At 39.5% G+C, this 23,563-nt stretch overlaps 1 protein-coding gene across 1 annotated transcript in view; it reads right to left on the bottom strand.

Annotated features, from left to right (window-relative positions):
- Positions 1-23,563, bottom strand: part of Cab39 (calcium binding protein 39) — a 48,908-nt gene that overhangs the window by 8,208 nt on the left and 17,137 nt on the right. Inside the window, exons 2-5 of the mRNA XM_015481529.2 lie at positions 16,638-16,802; positions 14,401-14,519; positions 9,055-9,223; positions 1,510-1,569 (exon numbers count right to left, since the gene is read on the bottom strand). Of these exons, the coding sequence (XP_015337015.1) occupies positions 1,510-1,569; positions 9,055-9,223; positions 14,401-14,519; positions 16,638-16,802 (513 nt within the window). The remainder of the gene's footprint in view (positions 1-1,509; positions 1,570-9,054; positions 9,224-14,400; positions 14,520-16,637; positions 16,803-23,563) is intronic.

The following is a 23,563-nucleotide window of genomic DNA, read 5'->3' as shown; positions in this document are numbered from 1 at the left end:
TCAGTGGTAAAATGCCCCTAGGTTCAATCCCTGCTACCAAAAATAAAATAAAATTTGAGACCATGTGGCAATTATAAAGCTGCTAACATTTACTAAATGTTTACTGTGTTTTAGCACTATCTCAGGGGCTTTAGCATCCAAAAACTATGTGCTTCCAGTATGTACCCTTGTCTAATGCCCACACGCCCCAGTAGACAGGGATGTCTTTTGGGCCGAAGATCCTGAGGCAAATGAAGGCAACTGCCTAAGGTTCTATCAGCACACTCACAGGTCTGGCACTTGAAGGCAGACCTAGGGCAGTCTGATACGAAAGCCCATGTTTCCAACTGCTGGAAAAGGCCCTGATGAAAATCACAGTGCTGCCAATTTAAGTCAACCACATACCAAAAAAACCATACCCATGTCAAATACCCATGGGCAGAAATAAAAGTAAAGAATTGGCAGTATTTAAGCCATGTGTGAGGCTGTCTATGAAGGATTTAGTATGTACTTAGCATGGTGTTTTGAGCTACTGGGAGTCGTAGGGGAAAATGAGAAGACAAAGACTGAGGAAGCATAGAATTTGCTTCCAAGAATCTTATTATGTAGTTGACCAGCAAAAGGAACAATAAAGTGTTAATAATACCTATGAGTTCAAAGATTCACAAGACTAGTGGAATAATTAAGCCTAAGCCAAATCTTGTGGGATAGATATGAATTTTAAGTGAATTGTTGATATTCTGATTTCTCTAAGAGTAACTATTAGATCTTAGACAAACAACATGGAGTTAAACTACTATGATGTAAGAAAGTGCTGGGGGTATGGAGGGAAGTGCTCAGAGGAAGCAGAACTGGTGTAGTGAAAGGGAACAAGCAGCCCTGTGGTCCTGGGGTGGCTGTGTGGGTCACAGGGAATCAAGTCAACAAAGCACCCAGAGCATTTACAATTCTTGGGGGTGGGTGGGGTCACCATTACCAGGGACTCCTGACATTGACTCAGAGCTGGAAGGGACCTTACCGATGGGCTAGTCCAATGTCCTCATTTTACAAATAAGGGAGGACTTCTAAGTCCCCAAGCAGTAAGTGCCTTGGCCATGGCCACAAAGTAGTTAGCAGTGAAGCAGGAGCAGAGCGGGGTCCTGCCCCCTAGGCCAGCGCTGCTCTCATCCTACCAGCTGCTGCCTCCCTTTCTCTCTATGTATATACAGCAACTGATGGAAGAGGAAGGAAAAGTTAAAAGTCAGATAATAATTCTCCTTTTAACTGTACTTTCATTCAGCAGCAAAATGCCTATTTTCCTTTTCTAAACTAAGAAAAGATGCAAAGGGCAGTGTGTCAACCAAAAGGATTAGGTTCTGATTCTGACCTAGTATAGTAACACTCTACACTGTTTCAGTAGAGAAACGAGCATAGCACCAATTAAATATACTATGCATGCAAAATCAATGTTCTGGGGCAAAATGCAATTTAAATCTTTCACTGCTGTTAACAGAAGTTTCAATTTTTTAAAATAATATTTCACATACTTACTCTATCATAATGCTGTTCCAAAAATTCTGCACTGAGCAATTTATGTCTTGTAAGTAAATCCTAGAAAAAGAAAATATATATATTTTTACAATTGTTCTCCATTAAATTTCTTTCAGAAAAGAGAATCCTAAAACATTCCATGCCATTTTATCTGATAAAAACTTATTATGTATTACTGTTCATGAATTGTACTGAAAACAGTGATTCTATTCAACAGGGAATAAAATCATCAATAATATGAAATCGCAATTTTAATGATTATGCTATGACAAATCTATAATTCTTAGAAGGAAAAAACCCATAAAAGGCAATGAACAAATATACTAAATAACAAAGGGAGTAAAGAAGTGAAATACAAGTTAACAGTTGTAGAATGTCAAACAGTGCTGTGCTGCTTAGTGTTCCTAATGGAGAAAGAGGAAATTTCTTTTATTTTAGACGTATCAGAAGGTTCTATTATCTTCCTCCTAAATTCAACCACAGTTTCAAATCTAATGCGGTCTTTTTTCAGAGGTAGAATGTTTTTTAAAAGCCCCATCATATTATAAACATTAGTTTCTAACTAAGCAGAATTATCACAAAAAATGTGGAATTAATAATTAGTTTGACCCGTAGTTCTATTTGGTATTACTATGAAAAAAAGCTCATGCCTCACCCTAGAAAGGCAACACTCATAGATCATTCAGTCAGAAATAATCCTGAGCTAGGAAAAATTCTAGGTGCTAAGCTTTAGACAATAAAATAAGACCCTTTGTCTCAGGGACCTGTGAGCTGGCCATGACTAGCCTTGGTCTCCCCAGGTGGGAAAGAGAAGGGAACATGTGATAGTAGGAATGCCCAGGCAATGTTTGATGAACCAAGGAGTCAAGTTCCTTCAGTGCCACCTACTAGAGAAGTCAGTGCCAGCAACCCCCTTTCTCTGATTCAACTTTCCTTAACTTGTTTTCTTTCCTGTTTACAGCTGAAGGCTGCCCAGGGCTAGCATTTCCTAAAACTTGCTGATGTGGTACTTGGTCCTGAGAAATGCTCTAAGCAGTGTTCTATGGTCAAGCATGTGGGAAGAGCCACAGCTTGACTTTTCTTGTAGAGATGTCAGCTCTCAGGGATTCTGCAGGAAGCTCTTTTGTCACCTACTCCTGTTACCATCCTTCCCCAAAGGTCTTCCTTCATACAGGCCTTCCCTGTGCCTAGTTACCTACCACCCAGCCTCAGCTCTTAACTGGGCATCCCTTCTTCAGAAACCATTCCTGACTGGTCACCGCATGAAAGCACTGGTCACAACTGTAACTTTATATCTGCTTATGGGATTATTTGAAAACAGTCTCTCCTGTACACAAACATAGACAAAGGGTCATGTCTGTTTTTACTAACCTTTGAGTCACCAGTACTTATGTAGTGCTCCATACTAGGAAGAGCTTAATATTTAGTAAATCAATAAATGAACCAAGAAAACCAGGAAACATGTTTAGAAAAACATCACATTAAACAATCTTCAAAAGTGTGCTTTTCAGAAGGCTTTTAACCCCATCCCAAAGACTTAGTTGTTCAAACTTCTAGGCAAGGTCATCAGTACTGTTATTTCCTGATCTTAACAGGGTTGCCCAATTTTTTTTCTGAGAATTACAGAGGCAAAATTAAGAAATCTGGAGTTTATTTTTAGTACTCTTCAGGAGGAATAGCCACTTTCCTGAAATCATCAGTAGAAATCTGCTGCTTAACATGGTTACATGTGGAGGACTGTGACCTGGCAGAGTGCTGCAAAGTGTCCCCTAATGGAAACAAAGATGAAAGTGGTAGGAGAGTCTCCACCATCTCAGTGCACTGGCCCATAGGGTCAGAGGCAAAGAGAAGGAATGTGAGGATATCAACAGAGAAAGCACCAAGTCCATGCCTGCTAAGGAGCACTCACCATCCTTCAGCCTGTCATTGTGCTTTGTTTATGGCTGGCCTCCTTGAGTAGGTGCCACAAGGGCAGCATTTGTGTGTATGGATTTCTGCCAAGCCCCAGCACTGAAGCTGGCACAGGGCAGGCAATCAGGGGCTTGGGGAAGGAACAAATGAATAGGTGAACTGAGGGTGAATTAAGGGATGTGTTAGGGTCTACAAGACTGTCACTTCTAAGGTTTTGTGGCTGAATCACTCCTGAGGCCAATATGAGGAAGTACAGCCCACAGAGCCATTGTTCACTATTCTGCCACAATCTGATACAATAGAATGTGAGGGGAGAGGGGACTTAAGAGATGCTGGCTCTTAACTGAGTTTAAGGCCTTAGGGATGGGTAGGGGAAAGCATCTACCAATGTTCTACTAGGCAAAGATCTCTAGGTGTAACCATGTTGGGCACCACAATTTTACTGAAGGTTTGAGTGAGTTATTTCCTCTAAAGGATATACTCAAGCAGGGGCAGGAGGCTCTCAACTGAGCCACACCTAAAAAGAGGGACTTCTAACATCTCCCATCTATTTATTCTTCTCTGGGAAATCAGGATATTGTGGTCAATGTGGGAAGCAGATCTCAATGGCTGCAGGGTAGAAAGGATTAAAGAAGTTGTGAGATTGCTAAAGTTTGGGCCCTGTGCATAATAGAATAAAAGTCCTTTGTCAAGGAGGACATTCTAAGGGCCTGGAATGGATGAGAATTTTTGAAGAAAAGGAGCAACTGTTAAGAGCCAGCACCAGGGGCTGGGCTTGTGGCTCAGTGGTAGAGCATTTACCTAGCATATGTGAGGCCCTGGGTTCGATCCTAGCACCACATAAAAAATGAATAAACACATAAAGGTATTGTGTCCATCTACAACTAAAAAAATATTTAAAACAACAACAACAATAAAGCCAGCACCAGAGAAAAAGGCTAATTCTAGAGGCTTAGGAAAGGAGACAGGGCTTTGGGAGTTACCTCCATCTACTGAGAGGTAAGAAGAAACCTTAACTTAGCGACTATCATTAAAAGCTCCGGAGAGCTCAAATAATGGGTCAGGGAGGAACAGAAACCAACAGAAAAGAAAATGAAGCTGAGCACAGTGGCAAACACGTGTAATTCAGCTACATGGGAGGTTGAGGCAGAGGCTCCTAAGTTTGAGGCCCAGCCTGGGCAACTTAGTAGATTCATGTCTCAAATAAATGGACTGGGGATGCACCTCTGTGGCAGAGTACTTGCTTAGAGTGTGTGCCACCCTGGGTTAGTCCTCAGAACTGTGGAGAAAGGGAGAAAGGGAGAGAGGGAGAGAGGAGGAGGAAGAAGAAGAAGAAGAAGAGGAAGAGGAGGAGGAAGAAGAAGAGGAGGAAGAGGAAGAGGAGGAAGAGGAAGAAAAAGGGCAAAAAGGGCATGTGGTCAGCGACTCACCAAGTTTGTAAGTTACATGTGATGCCATACCAGCAGAGCGGGGGAAAGAAGGATTTATGACCTATCTGAATTTCAGTACATCCAAAGCACTGGTATAACTTGAAGAAAGGCCAGGGATCATGTCCCAGGTCCAGGAAACTGAGCAGCCAATTTTTAGGATGGGTTGAATTAGAAACCTTCTTAAAAGTTTGAATTTGGGCACCAAACAGCAGGTGACAGATATCCCTGAAAAAATACTGCTACCTGGGGGGTGGGGCTTATTTTCACAGCATCTTAGCAAGTCTTTTGTCCCCATTTCCCATTCGATGCTCAACTATGTCCAGGGACAAGGAACTCAATTCTTTCACTCATGTGGTTTATCTCTGGGCTCTTATAATTAATAAGTTCTTTCTGTGCTAGAGTCAAAAACTTCTTTTTGATTTATAACTATATATCTCCAAGTTATTTCCAAACACTGCTAAGGCTAGCAGAATGGCTGCAATCCATTTTTCGGAGGTTCCCACTTTGAATACAAGTAGTATCTCATGGCAAAGTCTGACCAAGTCTTCTTTTCTTCAGGTTAAATATGCCCAGTCCTTTAACCTCTCCTTCAATCATGGGTTCTGAGACAACCTACTGTCTCCTGGAAGTTATCTATTGTTTAAGTGCCTCCTAAAGTGGAGCACCTGGAATGGAGCACATTTACATGTCACCACCTGAGGAGCTCATAACTGAGGGAGAACACTGATTCCTTAGGTTACATACTTGTGATCACATGGAGCTTTGGAGACTGTATTCAACATACCGCTTAATTTTAGTGGAATCTTCAGAATTTTATTTACTCAGAGTGGGCTTTGGGTCAGGTCAGTTGGCTTGGGTTCAAATATGGTTTTCCCACTTACTGTCTGACTTCATTCAATATGTCTAGGCTTTTCATCACATATGAAGGTGATGATAACAGTATCTACTTCATAAGGTTCTTTTGAGTATCATTAATTGTATCATAGTAATTATTATACTTAGTAATTATTTAATTTATTAAACAATTTATTATTTATTATTATTTACACCTTATTCCCCTATCCCATTCTTTGTATAATGAGGTACTCAAGTGGGAGAGCTCATATCTGCATTTAGTTTGTTCTGTTCTGTCCCCTTTGGATCTTGAATTTTAGGATCTACTGTTAATCTCTCTTTTTCCCTTCTTGGCTAGGACCTACACATTAGATAAGTATGCCTTGTCACCCTTTGGTCATTAATAAATGATAAAAACGTTCAGCTAGGCCAGGTGGGATAAAGCCCAGTGGAGATTGGCTACAAAATGCATCCAGTTGACAACAATGTATGGATATGGCTTTGTTTAGTTGTGAATCACTATGATAAAACTCCATCTAGTTCATCTTTGTTTACTGTTTCCATGAGAAGAGATGTGTAGATGTTTCAGAATCTAGCACATCCTCATTGTAATGAAGGAATCATCTAACAGTGACGTTTACTGTGCAAAGACCGCATAGAGGTACAAAACCCCTTATATACTTGTATTATCACCTACATTTTAATAGATGGAGAGATGCAGGTTAAATCAGCAGCAGAGCTGGTTTGAAACAGGCAGCCACGTCCTTAACCCCCCTGACCTGCTGGCATCTATGAGATTAGTATGGCTGAACTTACTCTTAGCGAATCCATGGTAGCTGTGGGCACACGGTTTCCTTTCCAAAATGCTCAGAAATCATCTCTTTAGAAATACTTTCTAGAACCTTACAGAGGTAAAACATCAAGCTCCAAGCTCCACCAGCCTCTCTGGGGAATCTACCTTCTTTTATTCTGGAAAATTGGAAATATATTTGTTGGCCTTCTAATTCTCCTCCCCATCTCCTTAATTCCTCAAAAACAAAACAAAAATCACTAACAAATATTTCACCATCTGGCTTACTATTTCAGTATCCATTCATTCAAGCTATGACTCTTGGACGTATTTAGAAGAGATATTTTTATTTCCTTTTAAGACTTAGCACCTGTTCCATAGGCTCTAACCCTAGGGTTTTGGACAAGCTGCATTTGTTCAAAAATTGATGTGTGTAGGGGTACATTTTTTGTGTGTGTGTGTGTGGGGACTGTTGTACATTCTCAAAGGAGAACATGGAACACAGATCCATTCTTTTTTTTGTTAGAAAACTGTGCCCTGCAAAGGGCCATCAGCAAAGGGGACAGGGTCCTTCTTCTGCCCTCCTTGTCAGCACCTGTGGTGTGAAGATGCCAGACTGTCCCTGTTGGTCTGGTTGTTCTCTCTGTCCTGACCGCAGTTTCTTTCAGGGAGGTGTGTAAGGAAGCTTTGGTCTGTTTGCCATTTAGCCCCATGAGATTAAGTGTTAGGTCTGTGTCTTTCACACTCTGTCTTGGCTAGGGGCCCTGTGGCACTATTCTTGGAGAGGCATCTGATCAGGACTCAAGTGGGCTCTCTTTCTTGTATAACTGGGAGCACCTGAGATACAGAAGCCAGGCCAGCTTCTCAACCCTCTCTTCTAGAGCTAACCCCTGGAACCCTAAGTTGTTTATAGAAGTTCCCTTTCTTCAAGGCCACTTTCCAGGCTCTGTACAGTCTTTCCCTTTGTGGCCACCAAGACCTGACAGGACTATATTACCCATGGTGATTCTATCACCACCATTTTCTCCTTGGAGAGAATTCACTCAAAGAAGCAACTCTAACTGAAATGAAATCATCAGCAAGGCCCATCAAGACTGTCAGATATCACATTTTTGGCATGTAGCCAGCGCATCTCTCTCACCTCTGAGCCAATTTGGTCATCTGTGCCAGGAGTATGTCCTCCACGTGGTCAGGGGTCTGGCTGCATTCTCCCACACCACTGCTGCTCCTCAATCCGCTTCCCTCACCCTCACGCGCCCAGAGTGCTGCCACTCTCGGGATCCTGGCTGTCCTTCCACACAGGGGACTCTCTCCTTGACACAAGGTGCTACTACACACCTCCCTTCAGGCCGGGTTGCTGCTCCTGAATGGGGCATTCCCTTCCGTCGATGCATTCTAATCATGAGTCCTATCCCACCACTGCGGTGACACCTAAGACATCATAGTGACCACTCTATGTTACAATCTCAAACTCAATTTGTTTTGCTTTGTACATTGACATTTAAGTATCTGAAGTATTACCTAAAGCTTCTGATATCCTCTTTAAAGGTTTTGGGAAATAAACCCCGAGCACCTTTTACACCATGACCTTATACTCATTCAGTGAAACCCTAATGACCAGTCCCCTGGACTCTGTCCTATCCTAAGGGTGTTCATTCACTGTCAGATACAAATTTTATCTAAAGCCCAAGGTGTGTGCTCATTATGTCACGGGCTCTTTATAATCATAAAGCTGAAACTTAACAAGATAAGAGGACATTTCTACTGTAATAGAGTCCATGGTTTCTGAGCATGGTCGTCTATGTGTAAGTATATGAAATAGTTCTAAACATTTACATATAAGATCAAACATTTTATAGAAGGGAATTATAATATATAAAGCTTTCACTGGGGAAAATACAAGATTGCTGCTTTATTTATATAAATTAAATAGCACAGAACCTTGCAACTCAAATAAAAATCTGCATGTGGTATCATGTGTGTATTTAATTCATACAAATCCACAACAAGGGAGATAAAGTGGATGAGGGGAGGGAGGAAGCAATAGCTGGAATAGTGCAAGTGAGTCTGTCCTCTCCCTGCATTTAATAGATGTGCTCTGGTGTGAGGACACAGGTATGACAACAATGTGGCTATCTCTGTCCTGAATGTGGTTCTAGTATTTAATGACATGTACATTCCAAATCAACATGGCCCCTGAAAAGAAGCCAATGACTTCATCTGTTGCTTAACCAAAGAAACTGCTATAGAATGTCCCAACACAGAAGACCTGGTTGTTAGGCCAACTGTATATTTGTATTTCATATTTAATGGATAATTTAACAAGAAAGTACAATTTTGACCATATAGAACTTCTGCCTTCTTTACAGACTTTACAATCTAACTTTTCCACCTTTTGTAAGCTGTGACTTTTATTACAAATACTTAAAATCATACCAACACATATAAAATTCATCTTCTCTCTTCCCACTAGAGGGCAGCAGTGTGTAGACTAGGAGGGCAGAGAAAATTTAGGGGGGAAAAAAAAGCACACTTTTTGATCTGAATTGCAAGTGTACTTAGAATTCTAGTTTTTGTTACCTTGAATGTGGCAAATGCATCTGAAGCTATGTCAAATGTTGACATTTCAACATATCTGAAGAAATCGTAAAATTGTTCCGACCACAAAATGATTTTTGCAAGTGGCTCGTGTCTGATGCATTCTCTTAACATTATTCCACAATTCAGAGCTATTTCTGGAGATTCATACCTGTAAAAATAAACAAATAAAAAGCCGAACATGATTGCTCTCTCAAAACTTTTAGAATGACTACTTCAAATTTTTAGAAAAGGAAGTTTCAGACATGTGTCCTAATCAAGTGACCACTGGTTACAAAAGGTATTTCTCTGAGGAAAGCCTGGGCTTGGGAGCTTCCTGTAGAGCCCACCTGCACTGGCTTGTCTTCAGCCAAAAAGCATCAGCCACAAGAATGACTGTGTGAATGGAAGTCCACTGTTCAAGGTTTTAACAAGCTGGAAGTCAGTATTAAGGTCACACCAGTCATTCCATTTGGGCTTAGCTTTTTACCTGTGGTGCTTTTAACACCTTGAAGCACCACCAATGGTTGGATCAAAAACAATACAAAACATTTTTCCAAATTCAGAAATTCATAGTATCTAATAAGGTCTATCAAATATACAGCATTTATACTTTGAGGTTTTAACACTCAAAACAGTAAAGTCTCTGGGCTACATGGAAACACTGAGAAGTTGAGAGTTTAGTCCTAAGGATTGCATGGAGAGCTAGGGACACCAGCAGTGGACGCTCAAACTGGTGCCGCCTCACCAGCTCTGCACACACAGCCTTCCTTTATCTCAGTTCAGGTCTCTCACCTTTTCCATCTCTGACATAGAAAGAAAAACCTCTCAGCCAAGCAGGGGCCTTTTCTTCCAATGTGCACCAAGCCCTCTGCCTGGACTCGGCCACCTGCTCAGACACGTTGTTCTCTTTTCTTTTACTTCCTTTCAAGCTGTATGCATTGGCTTCATTTCTTTCCCACTCACATGCTCCTGTAGTTTCTTGCAGTCAAATTCCATTTCCCAACACTCCTGTGAAATAACTAATTGGCCAGCAAAGGCTTCCTCTTGGCTAAAACAAGCAATCCTTACTTATAACAAAAGATCCTTCTAACTTAAGTGTTTTGACAGTGCCAATATTTTCATTGCTCTATTAAAAAAAGAAGAAGGATAAAAGAAGAAATTCTCTCAGTTCTCCCTTTCTATCCTCTGTTCCTATTTTGTGCCTTTGGCCCAAAACCTATACCATCTCAAGGTTCTTACCACTACTAAATTTCCCCTGCTCAAGTCTAGTCCCAAACCTCAAGTTAGGCATTTTCTGTTACTTCAGTTAGAAATCTACCACAAACTCAACATGTCTAAAATACCATCTTGTCTTCCTCCACCAAATAACCCAACAACAATCCTGCCTCCTTTCTGTAATTTGACATTGTTTCTGTTTTGATAGCCAAGTCTAAATCAGGCCTAACAAAAATTTCTGTGATGTTGGAAATGGTCTCTGTTTTGTCCATAATGGTAGCTGCTAGGACATGTGGCTAATAAACATTTGAAATTAGGTCAGTGTGACTGAGGGACTGTATTTTAAATGTTATTTAAAATAATTGAAAATTAAGCATTACATGTGATTGGTAGCTATGGTACTGCACAGCACAGTTTTAAACCTTCCCTTCTTCACTTCAAATCTTCCCAGCTTCAGTATTGCCAGGCCTTTTCGACATTTCTTTGAGGCATGTTAGTTTCATTTTCTCGTATCTCTTCCCACTAGTGCATTAACTCATGCTGCCAGAATAACTGCAAAGGCCTCCCAACCAGCATTGTTCAAGCTCGTCATAAACAATCTACCCAACCCACAAGCTAATCCACAGCATTTCCAGTATAGGAACTTAAAATTATTTCTTGTCAATCAAATAAAGACAAATTTCTGGACTCAATGTCTAGTCTTCCCCTCAATCTATTACTCTGATAAAATGCCATCTTCTGATTCCGCCATAAAACACTCAGATTTTACTGCTTATTGCTTATTCTTCATTGCTGCCAATCACATGGTATTCACTTCTGTCCCTGAACCTTTGTTCCCAGCAATACACCATTAGGATGCTGTCTCTCTATTTTTTCTGCCTATGCAAATTCTAAGCCATCTGGAATTCCAATCTTAAGTCCTATTTCTTTTATCAACCCTGCCTCTCACAAAAATGGCTGATCGCACAATTCATTTTTGCCTCTTTTTTTTTTTTTTGTGGTGCTGGGGACCAAAACCCAGGACCTCACATCACACAAGCTAGGAAGTGCTTTTGACACTGAATTAGACCCCCAACCCCATCTCTGCTTATCTTCAATAAGTAGGAGACTAGAAGGACAGGGTAAGACAGTTTGGTAAAATAAGTTGGGTGGGTTTTGATAAGAAGTCTGTCAAGCTTATCTACCTGATTAAATCATAAACTAATGAGTATAAGGCAAACAGTTATGCTATACAACCTGTTAGCACCAGGCTGGAGAGTAAAACAACTTTTAAATGTCCTATAAAAAAATAACTGCCTCCAAATTCAGTCCAACACAAGCAATAAGACCTCAAGTGCACACTAATATTAGCAGCATAACACCTTGAAATAGCCAACACCAAAGTACTTACAGCCCAAGAAGACAATCGCATTGTATGTAAGTAGTCTAACCAAACCCCAAAATCTTTAAAAGGCAATTCAAGGGCCTCCTTAAACAGTTGTTTCCAGATGTGGCAGGATCCATTCAAAATGAGTAAGGTGGTCATCTTGTGCCAGAAAGCAAGGAAGCTATCAGACTAATGGGAGCCTTGCCAAAAGGACATAGGAACCAATCTGAAAAAGCTCCCAATGGCTGAAGTGGGGACAACTTGACCGGAAAAAAATAATGACTCCAATATTTTTAAAAAACAAAACAAAAAACTGAGTTAATAACAATGTTTAAACAATAAACTCAATGCTCACGTAAAAAGCGGCTAGAGACACCAGCTAATTATACTAAAATAATGACACAAACCTTTCCCTTAAAGACAATATTTTGTAATAACTAAGTTATGGTTAGAAGAGGCTGTTTTTTTGTTTTTTTTTTGGTTGTAGATGAACACAATACCTTCTTTCTTTGTTTTTATAGGGTGCTGAGGATCAAACCCAGTGCCTCACATATGTCAGGCAAATGCTCTATCACTGAGCCACAACCCCAGCCCCGGAGAGGCTGTCCTTTAGAAGAAGCATAGCTATATAGAGAAGAAATAATGAAAGAGGAAGTGGCCATTTTTAATCTAGATAAGGACTCTCAATGGACATTAAAACCTTCAGGTATAAGGCCAATGGAGTACTTTACAATGGACAGATTATAGACTGTACCCAGAGGTCAATCTAAACATCACCTGAAGTGGAATAACCAGAGCCACCTAATAGAACATACATGGCACCACTCATGAACATATGCCCACTTGAAGGGAATCTGAAACTAACCCTAAATCTAAACCCCTACATCTAACCACCAATTTTAAAGGAACAGGGGACAGTGAAACATGTTGAACAGAACCACAGAAATAAAATCCAAAATATGTGATTTATCTACAAACAAATTACACAGTTGCACCAACAAACAAATGACATGAGTATATTTAAAAAAGAAGAAGAAAGAAAAGAAAAAAGAGGATATTCATTAACTATTATAGATTAACAGTCATATCAGTCAAATTTAGTTTGTGGACTTGTTTAGAATTCAATTGAAAAGAAACTGTAATATGCCGTTTTTTATAACAATCAAAAAAATTTGAAATTAGGTTTTTAAATAATATTGTGACTACATGAAACTATTTCTGTACACTTTATTTTGTTGTGTATTATGTACAAGGGATGCACAGAACTCATGTGTAAGGAAAGGAGGCAAAGACTAGAGCAAGTAAGAATGGCAGGACATTAAGGGGCTGCTGAGGCAGGGCTGTGGGTGGGAGAGGTTTTGCTGTGTTCTCCCTGCAGTGGTATGCACAGTGCCCATGACCAAGGGTGAGGGCTGGGGAGCAGGCTATCTCACTCTTCTGCTCCCATTCTCTATGCTTCTCTCTGGCTGCGGATTCTGCTTAGGTCAGCCCAGTGAAGAACGTTAGACTTTAAATTGTATCTCCAAAGTCTTACTGTATACAATATCTAACAATGGTTATATCATTATCCCTGGCTACTGTAAAGTGAAATCATAGGCAGAGATAATTAGTTTACAGATCTTAATAACCACTAGTTTCTATGGAAAAGGAAATACTGGCTTTAAAAATATACAGAGCCAACAGGAAGCTGCTCTAAGAGCACCAAAATTCCAGGCTACTTTCTACGTGTTTACACGGCAACCATGGGGTAATACAACAAGAAATTAGACGCCAAAAGTTCTGTATGACAACATTTGAAGAAGCAACAGAAATGGTTAGAAATAGAAAGGAGGAAACAGAATGCTGGCCGTGCAACACAGGCACTGACTCACGCTTCATCTAAACAAGCTTGAACTTGAGGGAAGTGTTAAACCACAGAGATATGAATCAGAATGAGGCAAGCTGCAAAGCCAGGGGCAGGAGAGCAAGCTGATTCACACCACCAGACAGGCCAGCAACGTGCTTGCCCTCCAGTTTAACAGAACACTGCCAGTGCTGGGACAGAAAGTGGCATAGCATGCCCAGGGCTGTTAAATAGCTCTGGTGCTGAGCGATAGGTTACCTTGCCAGTCAGGGAGGCTCAGTGCTGGGGGAGAAGATTTCTTTTTCCTTTTTTTAGGGTTTTTTGCTTTGCTTTTTAAAGTGAAAAACTTCCCAATCATAAATGCCTGTTTGGTCCAGTAGTGATTCCAGAAGATGCACTGTGCATTACCAAATTAAGTGGATTAGTGAGTGAACACTGAGGTGAAACTCAAGGGGCACCAAATCACAATGACAAGAATGCTGATAACCAAACAGTGCATCTGTGTGGCTCTGTGCTCCACCCGAGGTGGTGTTCCTGGCCTTCCAGTGTGCAGACCAGGTACAAACGAGACATCTGTAAATGCATGACTTAGCTTGTATTTCAATGCAACTCAACTTTTTAAATTTTAGAAAACAGATATAAGACAACAAAGGATGTCTTTCCTTTAGTCACCTTTAATTTGTGAATTTAAAGGCTCACAATTTGCCTAATTTTAAACTCCATCTACAGGGTATTTTTACATTCAATTTAGCTCACAGGTTGAATTTTAAGGAGGGAAATGTGTCCAAGATATACGGGACAAAAAGCTGAGTAAAGAGAAAATGTTCCCCATATTCACCATCCTGGTTTTCTTTTTTCTCCCAAGGCAATCTTTCCTTTTTATTTTCAACTAAGAATATAAATTTTATTGCATTGTACATACCCTTTCAATAACATGAACAAAATATTCTGTTGGGTGCAGATGTATTCAACAGTAGGAGTTCTTGTACCAATTTGTCTTCTGAGAATATTGTTGAAAATTTGAGCCACGTCTTTTTTGCCCTATTAGGAATACAATTATAAACATCAAATGCCCATATACCCTCCCAAATAAACTAAAAGAAAACCACTGTATATTTATAGTTATGACCAAATATCTGACTTTAAAACATTCATAGGCATTACATTGTCTTTTATCTTTTTATTTATAACTCCAATTTCTAAGTTTTAATAGTGTTCTATTTTTAACATGAACAATGTGTTGACAAAGTGAAATCTCACTACCTTCCACGTGTAATTTCAACCATTTCTAACTCTCAGAATCATGCCGACTCAGATATAGAAAACAAAATGTTGCTGTATGCTTACAATCTACAGGGATCTGAATCCCACCCAAGTGGAACAAGCAGCTTCAAACAGGATATTGGTATGTGAACAACACATACTTTTTTTTTTTATAGTGGTGGAAGGAGGGGAAATTATACTCTGCCAGCATAGTAAATTCAAAGAATTTTGTAAGAAGTTCAGCTTTAGTAGCAAGTAGGCATATCCCCCTATTAAACTAGTTCTGTTTTGATAAAATTTCACAAAGATTAATAATGAAGGCATTAAGCATCACATAATGCAGTAGTTCAGAGACCAGAACTTTATTTTACCACTGTACAAAATAGAAGGACTTTACTATTACCCAGAGAACTTTACAATCAGAAAGTTGCACAGAAATTAACAAATAGAAAAACTGATCCCAAGAAATGCTTTTGAATAGCTACTTGTCACAAGGCTAACAAAGCAACAGGAGAGTGAAATGCTAGCTTTTCCGCTCCTTACCTAAAGCACACACAGAGATCACCCTGGGGCCTACACTAGCTCAGATGCAGTAATGGCAGTCTCTGTGAACCGGTCCCAAGGGCACACACCTCTTTTAAATAAATGTCTCTAAAATCCCAAATGAATATTCAATTTCATGCCCAGGTTGGGGAATAAGATAAGTGCAGGCAGGCAAAGGAGAAGAACTATATGTTCTAGTATATCTCTAACTTTGTAGAGGAATTAAAAATTGTTGTTGGAATTCAATACACTATTAAAAGCACATGAGATTAGCTATATAAATGAAAATGTCTTAGTTCTATCTGTTCTACAGGATAAAAATAAATTTTCATTTTCCTTTATTCAAGTGACCTCTGAACTACACCCTCTCATCACCTTTTTCCAAAATTTAATCTGGGTCATTTCCCCTTGTAACATGTAGCTATCTTTTAAGTACCTGCAGAGACATGTCATCACTTAGGCTGATAGACACTGGGGCTGAAAACAAAGCACATTCATGATAGAGTCAAAAAAGAAACTGCCTGCGACCATGACAGAGAGATTCATTATCATATATGTTTCTCAGATAGTACTTTCAGGCTGTATCAAGGACTATTATTCTCACTGCTAAGTTCATTAAATATTTAACACAAAATGATCCAGCTGCATAAGCTTTGGTGATAATCTCAAGTGCCTACAAAGGCCAGGCAGGTGATGTGCACAGGTAAAGCAGGCCCTAAGATGGAAAAGTAAGTTGTGCTATCCAAAGTAAATCCACACTTGGATACCCTGGGTTGCTACTCTGCTCCAGCTGAAGGGCCAAGCAGGACTACTGGCCCCAAACTGCCAGAATCAAATTTCCAGTAGAAGCCAGAAATTCAGAATTGTGAATAAAATCTGCTATTTAAACATAATAATCTAAAAATGTAAAAGCAGTGTCAAGCAAACAAAACACATAATATGATCTCTGTGGCAATTGATGTTCTTTAGAATCTATCTACTTCTAAAATTCTAACATTCTATGGTTTTCTTTAGATTGTTTTTATTGGGAGCCCAAGATGAGTGGATTATATAATCCACTACGGTGCTCTGAAGAGTAGCTCTTTGTGAAAAAACAACCTGAATGAAAGAGAATAAGGAATACCTAAGAAACTCTATATAAAATGTGGTAGAAAAGAGGGGCAAACCCTGGTCTGGGCCTGAGATGCCCTTGGGTTCCTGCCCTTGCTCTTCTAATGAGGCAGGCAGCCTGGGCTTGCTTACAGAGGCCAGGAACCCCTGTGCCAAGAGCCCAGTGGGGATCTTAAGATGTTCCAAAGTAGAGAGCATATGGAAAAGAACTGCTTTTGAAAATAAAAGAAACTGATTTCTTACCTCAAAGTCAATGAGCTGCAGATCAGCCACCAGGGTGCTAAGGAGCCCGCTATTATATAGTTCTTGAGCAAGTTGAGCCACTGCTTCTGTCTGAGGCTCTTTTTCATTTGTGCCATACAGAATTTCTTTCATGGCAACCAGATTTTTGGAAACTTCTTCTGTGGCCTAATTTTGGGGGAGAAGTTGAAGAAGAGGAGAAAAACAATTCATTTTACCAAAATGCAACACAGCTGTTTGTTAAATGCCTCCTCTCTGTATCAAAGACACTCAGACCTAAGTGTGAGCTCCATCCCTGCCCTTAGGAGCTGAGGTGAACACTATGTACAGGTGTTATCCAGGTACCAAAATGCACATTCCTCAGGAAGGTCAGCATGTGTCAATACATATATACTTGAACAATGAAAATCCAGTTCATATATGGTAGAAACAGAACAAAGAGAAAAGAAAAGGTTTAGTTTCTCCTCAAGTTGAAGAAATATCAGAAGAGGCACCTGAACTGACCCTGAGTTTGAGAAAACTCTTAAAAATGAGTGTTAGGGAATAGAAGCAGCATGAGACAGGGATGAGGGAGAGAGAAAACTACAGGGCCTGTGAGAGGAAAGATGTGAGGAAAGTAAAGGACAAAAAATGAAGCTGAAAAAGACTAAACGCAAAGGTAAGGTGTTAGAGGAAAATAAAAAGTCACTTATGAGCTTCTACTTCTGGCCATGGACAGGGTCAGATTTGTCTATTCCCACAATGAAGACTAGCAAATAAGACATACGAAACAATGCCATTTATTTATTTATTGGGGGGGGTGGTGTCCTGGGGACTGAATTCAGGGGCACTCAACCACTGAGCCACATCCCAGCCCTATTCTGTATTTTTATTTGGAGACAGAGTCTCACTGAGCTGCTTAGCACCTGGCTTTTGCTGAGGTTGACTTTGAACTCGCAACCCTCCTGTTTCACCCTCCAGAGCACCAGGCTTGAAACAATGCTTTTTAAATACTGGACTTCAGGCAGCATGGGACAGTGATCCCTGGAGAAGGGAAACAAGCAAAGAGCACCTTACAATTACGCTAGCTTACTGCCAGGCCATAGCACAGGGATGGGAAGCCATCTCCGTGAGTTGGGGAGGCCAGCTGGGAAGGAGGCCAAGGAGACTAGAGTTTGCAGGGAAGAATACCAGGAAGGAGAGCAGGCACAGAAAAGAGTGCATTAGAGGTCTGCTGAAACCTACTGGCATCTTTAGCTGAGCTGATAAGGTAAGTCACCATGGCCAGGGAACAGAACCACAGAGCTCACTTGAGGTTGAAAAGAGTTCTTGATCCCATTGGCCTGAACAGAAAACCTCATAGTTACAGGGTATCAAGAAGAATGCTCAAGATGATTTTGCCTCAGTATTTGCACAAAATTAGCCCTAACCTCTGCTCTGGTCCCACTCGGCAAAGTTAACAACAAGCCTAGAGAGGATTATAACTGGAAAAACATAATCAATGAGGAGTCCAACTAAAAGAAACAACCCTGGAAATGACACAGATGGCAGAATAACAAAGAATGTTAAAGCAGTTATTACAACTATATTCAATATGTTTAAGAAAAACTGAGTACATTAAATAGAGGAATAGAAGACATAAAAACACTCAAGGAATTGAAACTACAATGTCCGAGATAAAAATTACAATGGGTGGGATTAAAGCAGATTAGACACTACAGAAGAAAAGTTAAAAACAGCAGTGAAAACTCTCCAAAATGAAATACAGGGCTGGGGGAGATATCAAATCTGTGAGCTATGGGATGACTTTAAGCAATTAAATATATATATGTAGCTGCAGTCCTCAAAGCAGTGGGAAGGACAGACAAAATATGTGGGAAAATGCAAATAAAAATTTCTGAATTTGGTAAGAACTATAATACCCTAAAAATACTGAAAATTCCCAAGTGCAAGAAACAAGAAGAATATTATAATGAGGAATAGAACAATCAAATTGCTTTAATTCAGTGATTAAAAAAAAAAGTCTCAGAGGCAAAACAAAAACAACAACAACAACAAAACACACTGTGGATAAAGAACCAAAGAATAACAGACTTCTTGACAGAAATGATGAAAATCAAAACATAGGGGAGGAACACTGTAACAAATGCTGAAAAATATATGCAACCAAAATGCCACCCTAGAATCTCACACTCATTAAAAATATCTTTCAAAAACAAAGGCTATGAAATAAGAGCTTTTGAGACATATAGAAGCTGAAAGACTTCATTAGTAGTAGACTTGTATTAGGTATACACAAAAGAAGGAAGAACACTGGTAATGTGAGCAAATGTAAAAGATTTTATTTAAAACAAGATATTATTTAAAACAAGGTCTCCAAAAGAGAATTGGCTGTTTAAAGCAAAAAAATAACAATGTCTTCTGGGATTATGACACATGCAGAAAAAAGAATGTATGGTGATAATAGCTAAAAGGGAGGAATGAAAGTATAGTGTTGTAAGGGTCTTATAATAACTAAATGTGTAACAGTTTCTGTGACTAGACTGCGATAAATTAGCAGTGTATGTTATAAGCCCTAAAGCTTATTAAAAACCCCCCACACAAAACACTTGAAAAAAGTTATAGGTAATAAACCAACAAAGGAGATTTGGGTAAAATAAGATAAATGAAACACACAATGGCTGTAAAAATCTATTTAAAATGAAGCATTTAGCCAGGCACATTGGTGCATGCCTATAATCCCAGCAGCTCTGAAGGCTGAGGCAGGAGGATTGCGTAAATTAAAGACCAGCCTCAGCCTCAAAATAAAAACAAAAGGGCTGGGGATGTGGATCGTGGTAAAGTGCCCCTGGGTTCAATCCTCAGTACAAACAAACAAACAAACAAAAAATAAACAAAATGAATCATTTATGACCAGAAATATACCTTAAGAGAAGTAACTTAAATTCACAGAACATCAGCATGTAACAGTCCATAAAGAATTATCTAGTCCCATAATACTCCCTTTACAACGTCCTGGACTTCTCACCAAATGATTATGTTGCTTCACCTTGAATATTTCCAGTGTCCAGTAATGCAGCATTGGCAGATCTCAGAATTAGATAGCTATTAGACAATTTTATAAGGAGACAAACATTGTCTCACCACACTGTCTGCTGGCTCTGAGTCTGTCCTGCAAATCTGGCAGTATTCTAATTTCTGTTCCACACAAAGGCTCCTATTTGAAGGGAGCCTGCCTGTCTTTCCTAAATAGTCATCTTCTCCAGAAAACCTTCTCTCATCTTCTAAGAAAGGGAGAACTAGTATTCTAATTCTAGCTCAAATGGAAGGATACAGAAGACATCAGATCACCAATTCCCCATCACAAATGGTAACACAGCCCAGTATCTTTAAGAATTTTGGCAATTATATCAGAGAACTCTGAGTGAACTAACCTCTCTGGCTTTCACAGGCACTGCTGCTTAAGCCAGACCTTTGCAAATGTTGTTCTTAAACTGAAGCAAATGATCCCACAATGAATGATTTAAATCTTCTCACTATTTAATCCCAGTATCAGCCAATCACTCAAGACTGTGGGGATTTCTGTATTCTGAAAGACATCTCACCTTTCTATCATCTGAAAAATCTCAAGTGGAGCCCACCATGTTGTCTCTGGCTCATCATGCTTTCTTCAGTAATGTTCTAATAATTTTTGGGTTTGATTGCTCAGCCACTCTATATGTACCTATTTCCAAATCATATTCAAAAAGCTTTTAAAAATTTATTTATTTATTTTTTTGTATTACAATTCTTAATACACCATTATACCATAATTTATTGTATCTCTGACTATATCTAAAGTATTGTTAGGGCTGGGGCTGTAGCTTAGTGTCACAGCACTTGTCTCACTGGGTTCAATCCTTAGCACCACATAAAAATAAATAAAACAAAGATATGCTGCTGTTCACCTGCAATTTTTTTTTTTAAAAGCTTTTTGTTAAATATTTTGATAAAACGAAAACATGCTATTTCTTCTATGCTTCCTGACTGTAACAAACTGAAATCAAGTTCATTGGTTGACCTTTTCACTAAGGCTATACTGATTTCTGCAATTTTCTTTTCTAAATGCTTATAAATCATCCTTCAGTAATCACATTATGAAATCTTATTCAGTACTGATTTTAAGCAGAGTCCACTGTTACTATATTCTCTATACACCTCCGAGATTACTATATTCTCTATAACACCTTAGAGATTTCTGACAGAAGTTCATCATCCCATATGCATATTTTTTTTTTTTAGAGAGAGAGAATTTTAATATTTATTTTTTTAAGTTTTCGGCGGACACAACATCTTTGTTTGTATGTGGTGCTGAGGATTGAACCCGAGCCGCACGCGTGCCAGGCGAGCGTGCTACCGCTTGAGCCACATCCCCAGCCCCCATATGCATATTTTTAATAACTTAAAATAGAATTTTGAGTCAAGAGGAAATCATTTGGTAACACGTTCTCTTATAATCTACTCACATATGCTGCTTTTTCAAAATAATTTCATTAATTTCTATTCTTCACATGATTCTTTCTGACAGGAAAAAAATCTGACAATTAATAGGTAAGACACTGAATCATAAACTTTAAATGGATAAACTATGGTATGTGAATTATATTTCAATAAAGCTGTTTATAAGATAGGGAGGAGAGAGGTAAGGATATAATTAGAAAACTATTTATTACACTTCCGAGTTAAATGGCAACCTGGACTCACATATAAAGCCCCCTTCCCTTTCAGAAGATGGCACTGACACCTACATTACGGATGGGGAAGAAATGCTAAATACAATTATACTCATTCACCTACCTACATTACTGCTCAACTGCTTTCAGATTCTGCCCCCTTCCTGACTGTTCAGGAACCCACCCTCTTATCTCCTCATACCACCAATTTTCCCTTTATCTGATTTTTCCCTATCAGTTTATAAACATGATCAAGACTCCCGTTTACAAAATCAAAAAAGCTCTCCTTGGACTCCATAACCCTCCTCCTAGTCCCCACCCACTCATAATTAAATCTCTCAAAACATATGTCACAGTTTAGTCCTCTTTCCTTGTTCACTCCTCAGCCCAACTCCACATGGCTTCTATATCTAGTACTTTACAGGTCTGGGAGTCACCAGTGACTTATATGCTACTATATGCAATTTTCCCTCTTCATTATGCCTGAGTTTCCCACAGCATACCCTCCTTTTAAAACAGTTTCTCCCTTGTCCTCTGTGACTTATCATCACCCTAATTTTCCTTCCTATTTCTCTAGTTGCTCCTTTTTGGCTCATCCTCCTTGGGTAGGCCATTTTAATAGTAAGCATTTCTCAAGGCACGGTACTGGCTCTCCTTTTCTCATTCTGTGGTTTCATTTTAAGTAAGCTCATCCATACCTACTGCTTTAATTAACTCCCTAATGCAAAGGCCTCAGATTCCTACCTCTAATTCTTTTCTCTAGGCCTTACCCATACATTCAGCAGTCTACTCTCTACTTGGATGTTTCATGGTACTTCACACCTAATGCATCCAAAACAACTCGTGATCTTGTCCCAGTGCCTGGTACTCTCCCCTTGTTCCTTTATTTCAGGTTAACAGAACCACTACTGATGCTGTTTTTCATGCCAAAAACTTAAGGGCCACTCTCAACTCTTCCTTCTTCATCTTGCTCCCAAAGCAAAATCATTACCAGTGCTCCCCCAATTTTTCCATCTATGCCCTGCTTCTAATTGCCACCTAAATCAGAGTTTTCATAGCACAAATGATTTAGACATTTTCCTCTGCTTAAAATGTTCCAGTGGCTACCCGCTGTTCTTAGGATGGAGCAAATGCTTTCTCAGCATGGCCTATAAAATATAAAGCCCTGCAAGGTCTGGCCTTACACTTAACCTAACCCTGTACTACAATTTCTCCCTGACTACCTATTCACCAATGCTCTGGCTACACTGGACTTTGTTCAGTCTTTGCATGTGTGGTTTCCTATGCCTGAAACGCTCTTTGCACCTGCCTCCTGGTCAAATCCCATTCTTCCTTCACTGCTCAGCTCAATGGTCACTTCCTCACAAGTCTTTCTAGGTAAATTCTATCATATACTCTCCTACTACCCCATCTTTTTTCATATTGTTTCTCATGATTGTATGAAATTTCACTTTTCATTATGATTTCAAATTGCTGTTTCCTTCTGCTCCATTAAGAGCCCAATGCCTACAGGTGCTCTACACATGCTCAATGAATAGCTGAACATCAGAATGCCTGATATAAAGCCAAATTAAAACTAAGTGTATGGAAATATGGTGCTATCACCCTATAAAGTAGGAACGATGATCTAGCAATATCTCACCAAGAAAGGGAATAGTGCACAGTACTTAGCAGAACCTCCCAAAAGACATTGTTACACCAAGCAGACATTGTGCAAAACACTTAATTCTAGTGGTGGTGGGGGTCAGGGGGATATGGGACAGCATAGCTGGCTTACTCCTAGAAACAAAACATGTAGGTAAGAAATTCACCCAAGGTAGACCCCTACTTCTTAACCTTCCCCAGGTCTGCTGGATCACTGAACAAGCAAAGCAAGATTACAATCATTAATCTTTTAGCTATTGATAAAGGAAAAAAAAAATATTAGCATTAGAAATCAAAACTCTGTCTAGTAGTAGACAAGAACAGACTTTCTTCTAGGAATGGGCAAAGAAACAAATCTCCTTAAATGTGAAAAAAATAACTGTAGTACAGAGGAAGGGAGCTGTTACAGTTTAGATATGAGGTATCCCCCAAATGCTCGTGAGATAATGCAAGAAAGTATAGAGATGAAATGATTATTAGGTTTGGAAGATGTGGACATCTTCTAAAGCTGAGCTTAATGAAAGCCAACTCCTACATCTGGTTCTCAACTGAAGAAAGAGTAGTCTGCTTGAATGCTGGAAAAAATACCTGCTG

This window comes from Marmota marmota, unplaced genomic scaffold, assembly GCF_001458135.2.
Source record: "Marmota marmota marmota unplaced genomic scaffold, marMar, whole genome shotgun sequence".
Lineage (NCBI taxonomy): Eukaryota > Metazoa > Chordata > Mammalia > Rodentia > Sciuridae > Marmota > Marmota marmota.
The sequence above is the reverse complement of the archived record's forward strand: the minus strand, read 5'-3'. Positions and strand labels throughout refer to the sequence as shown.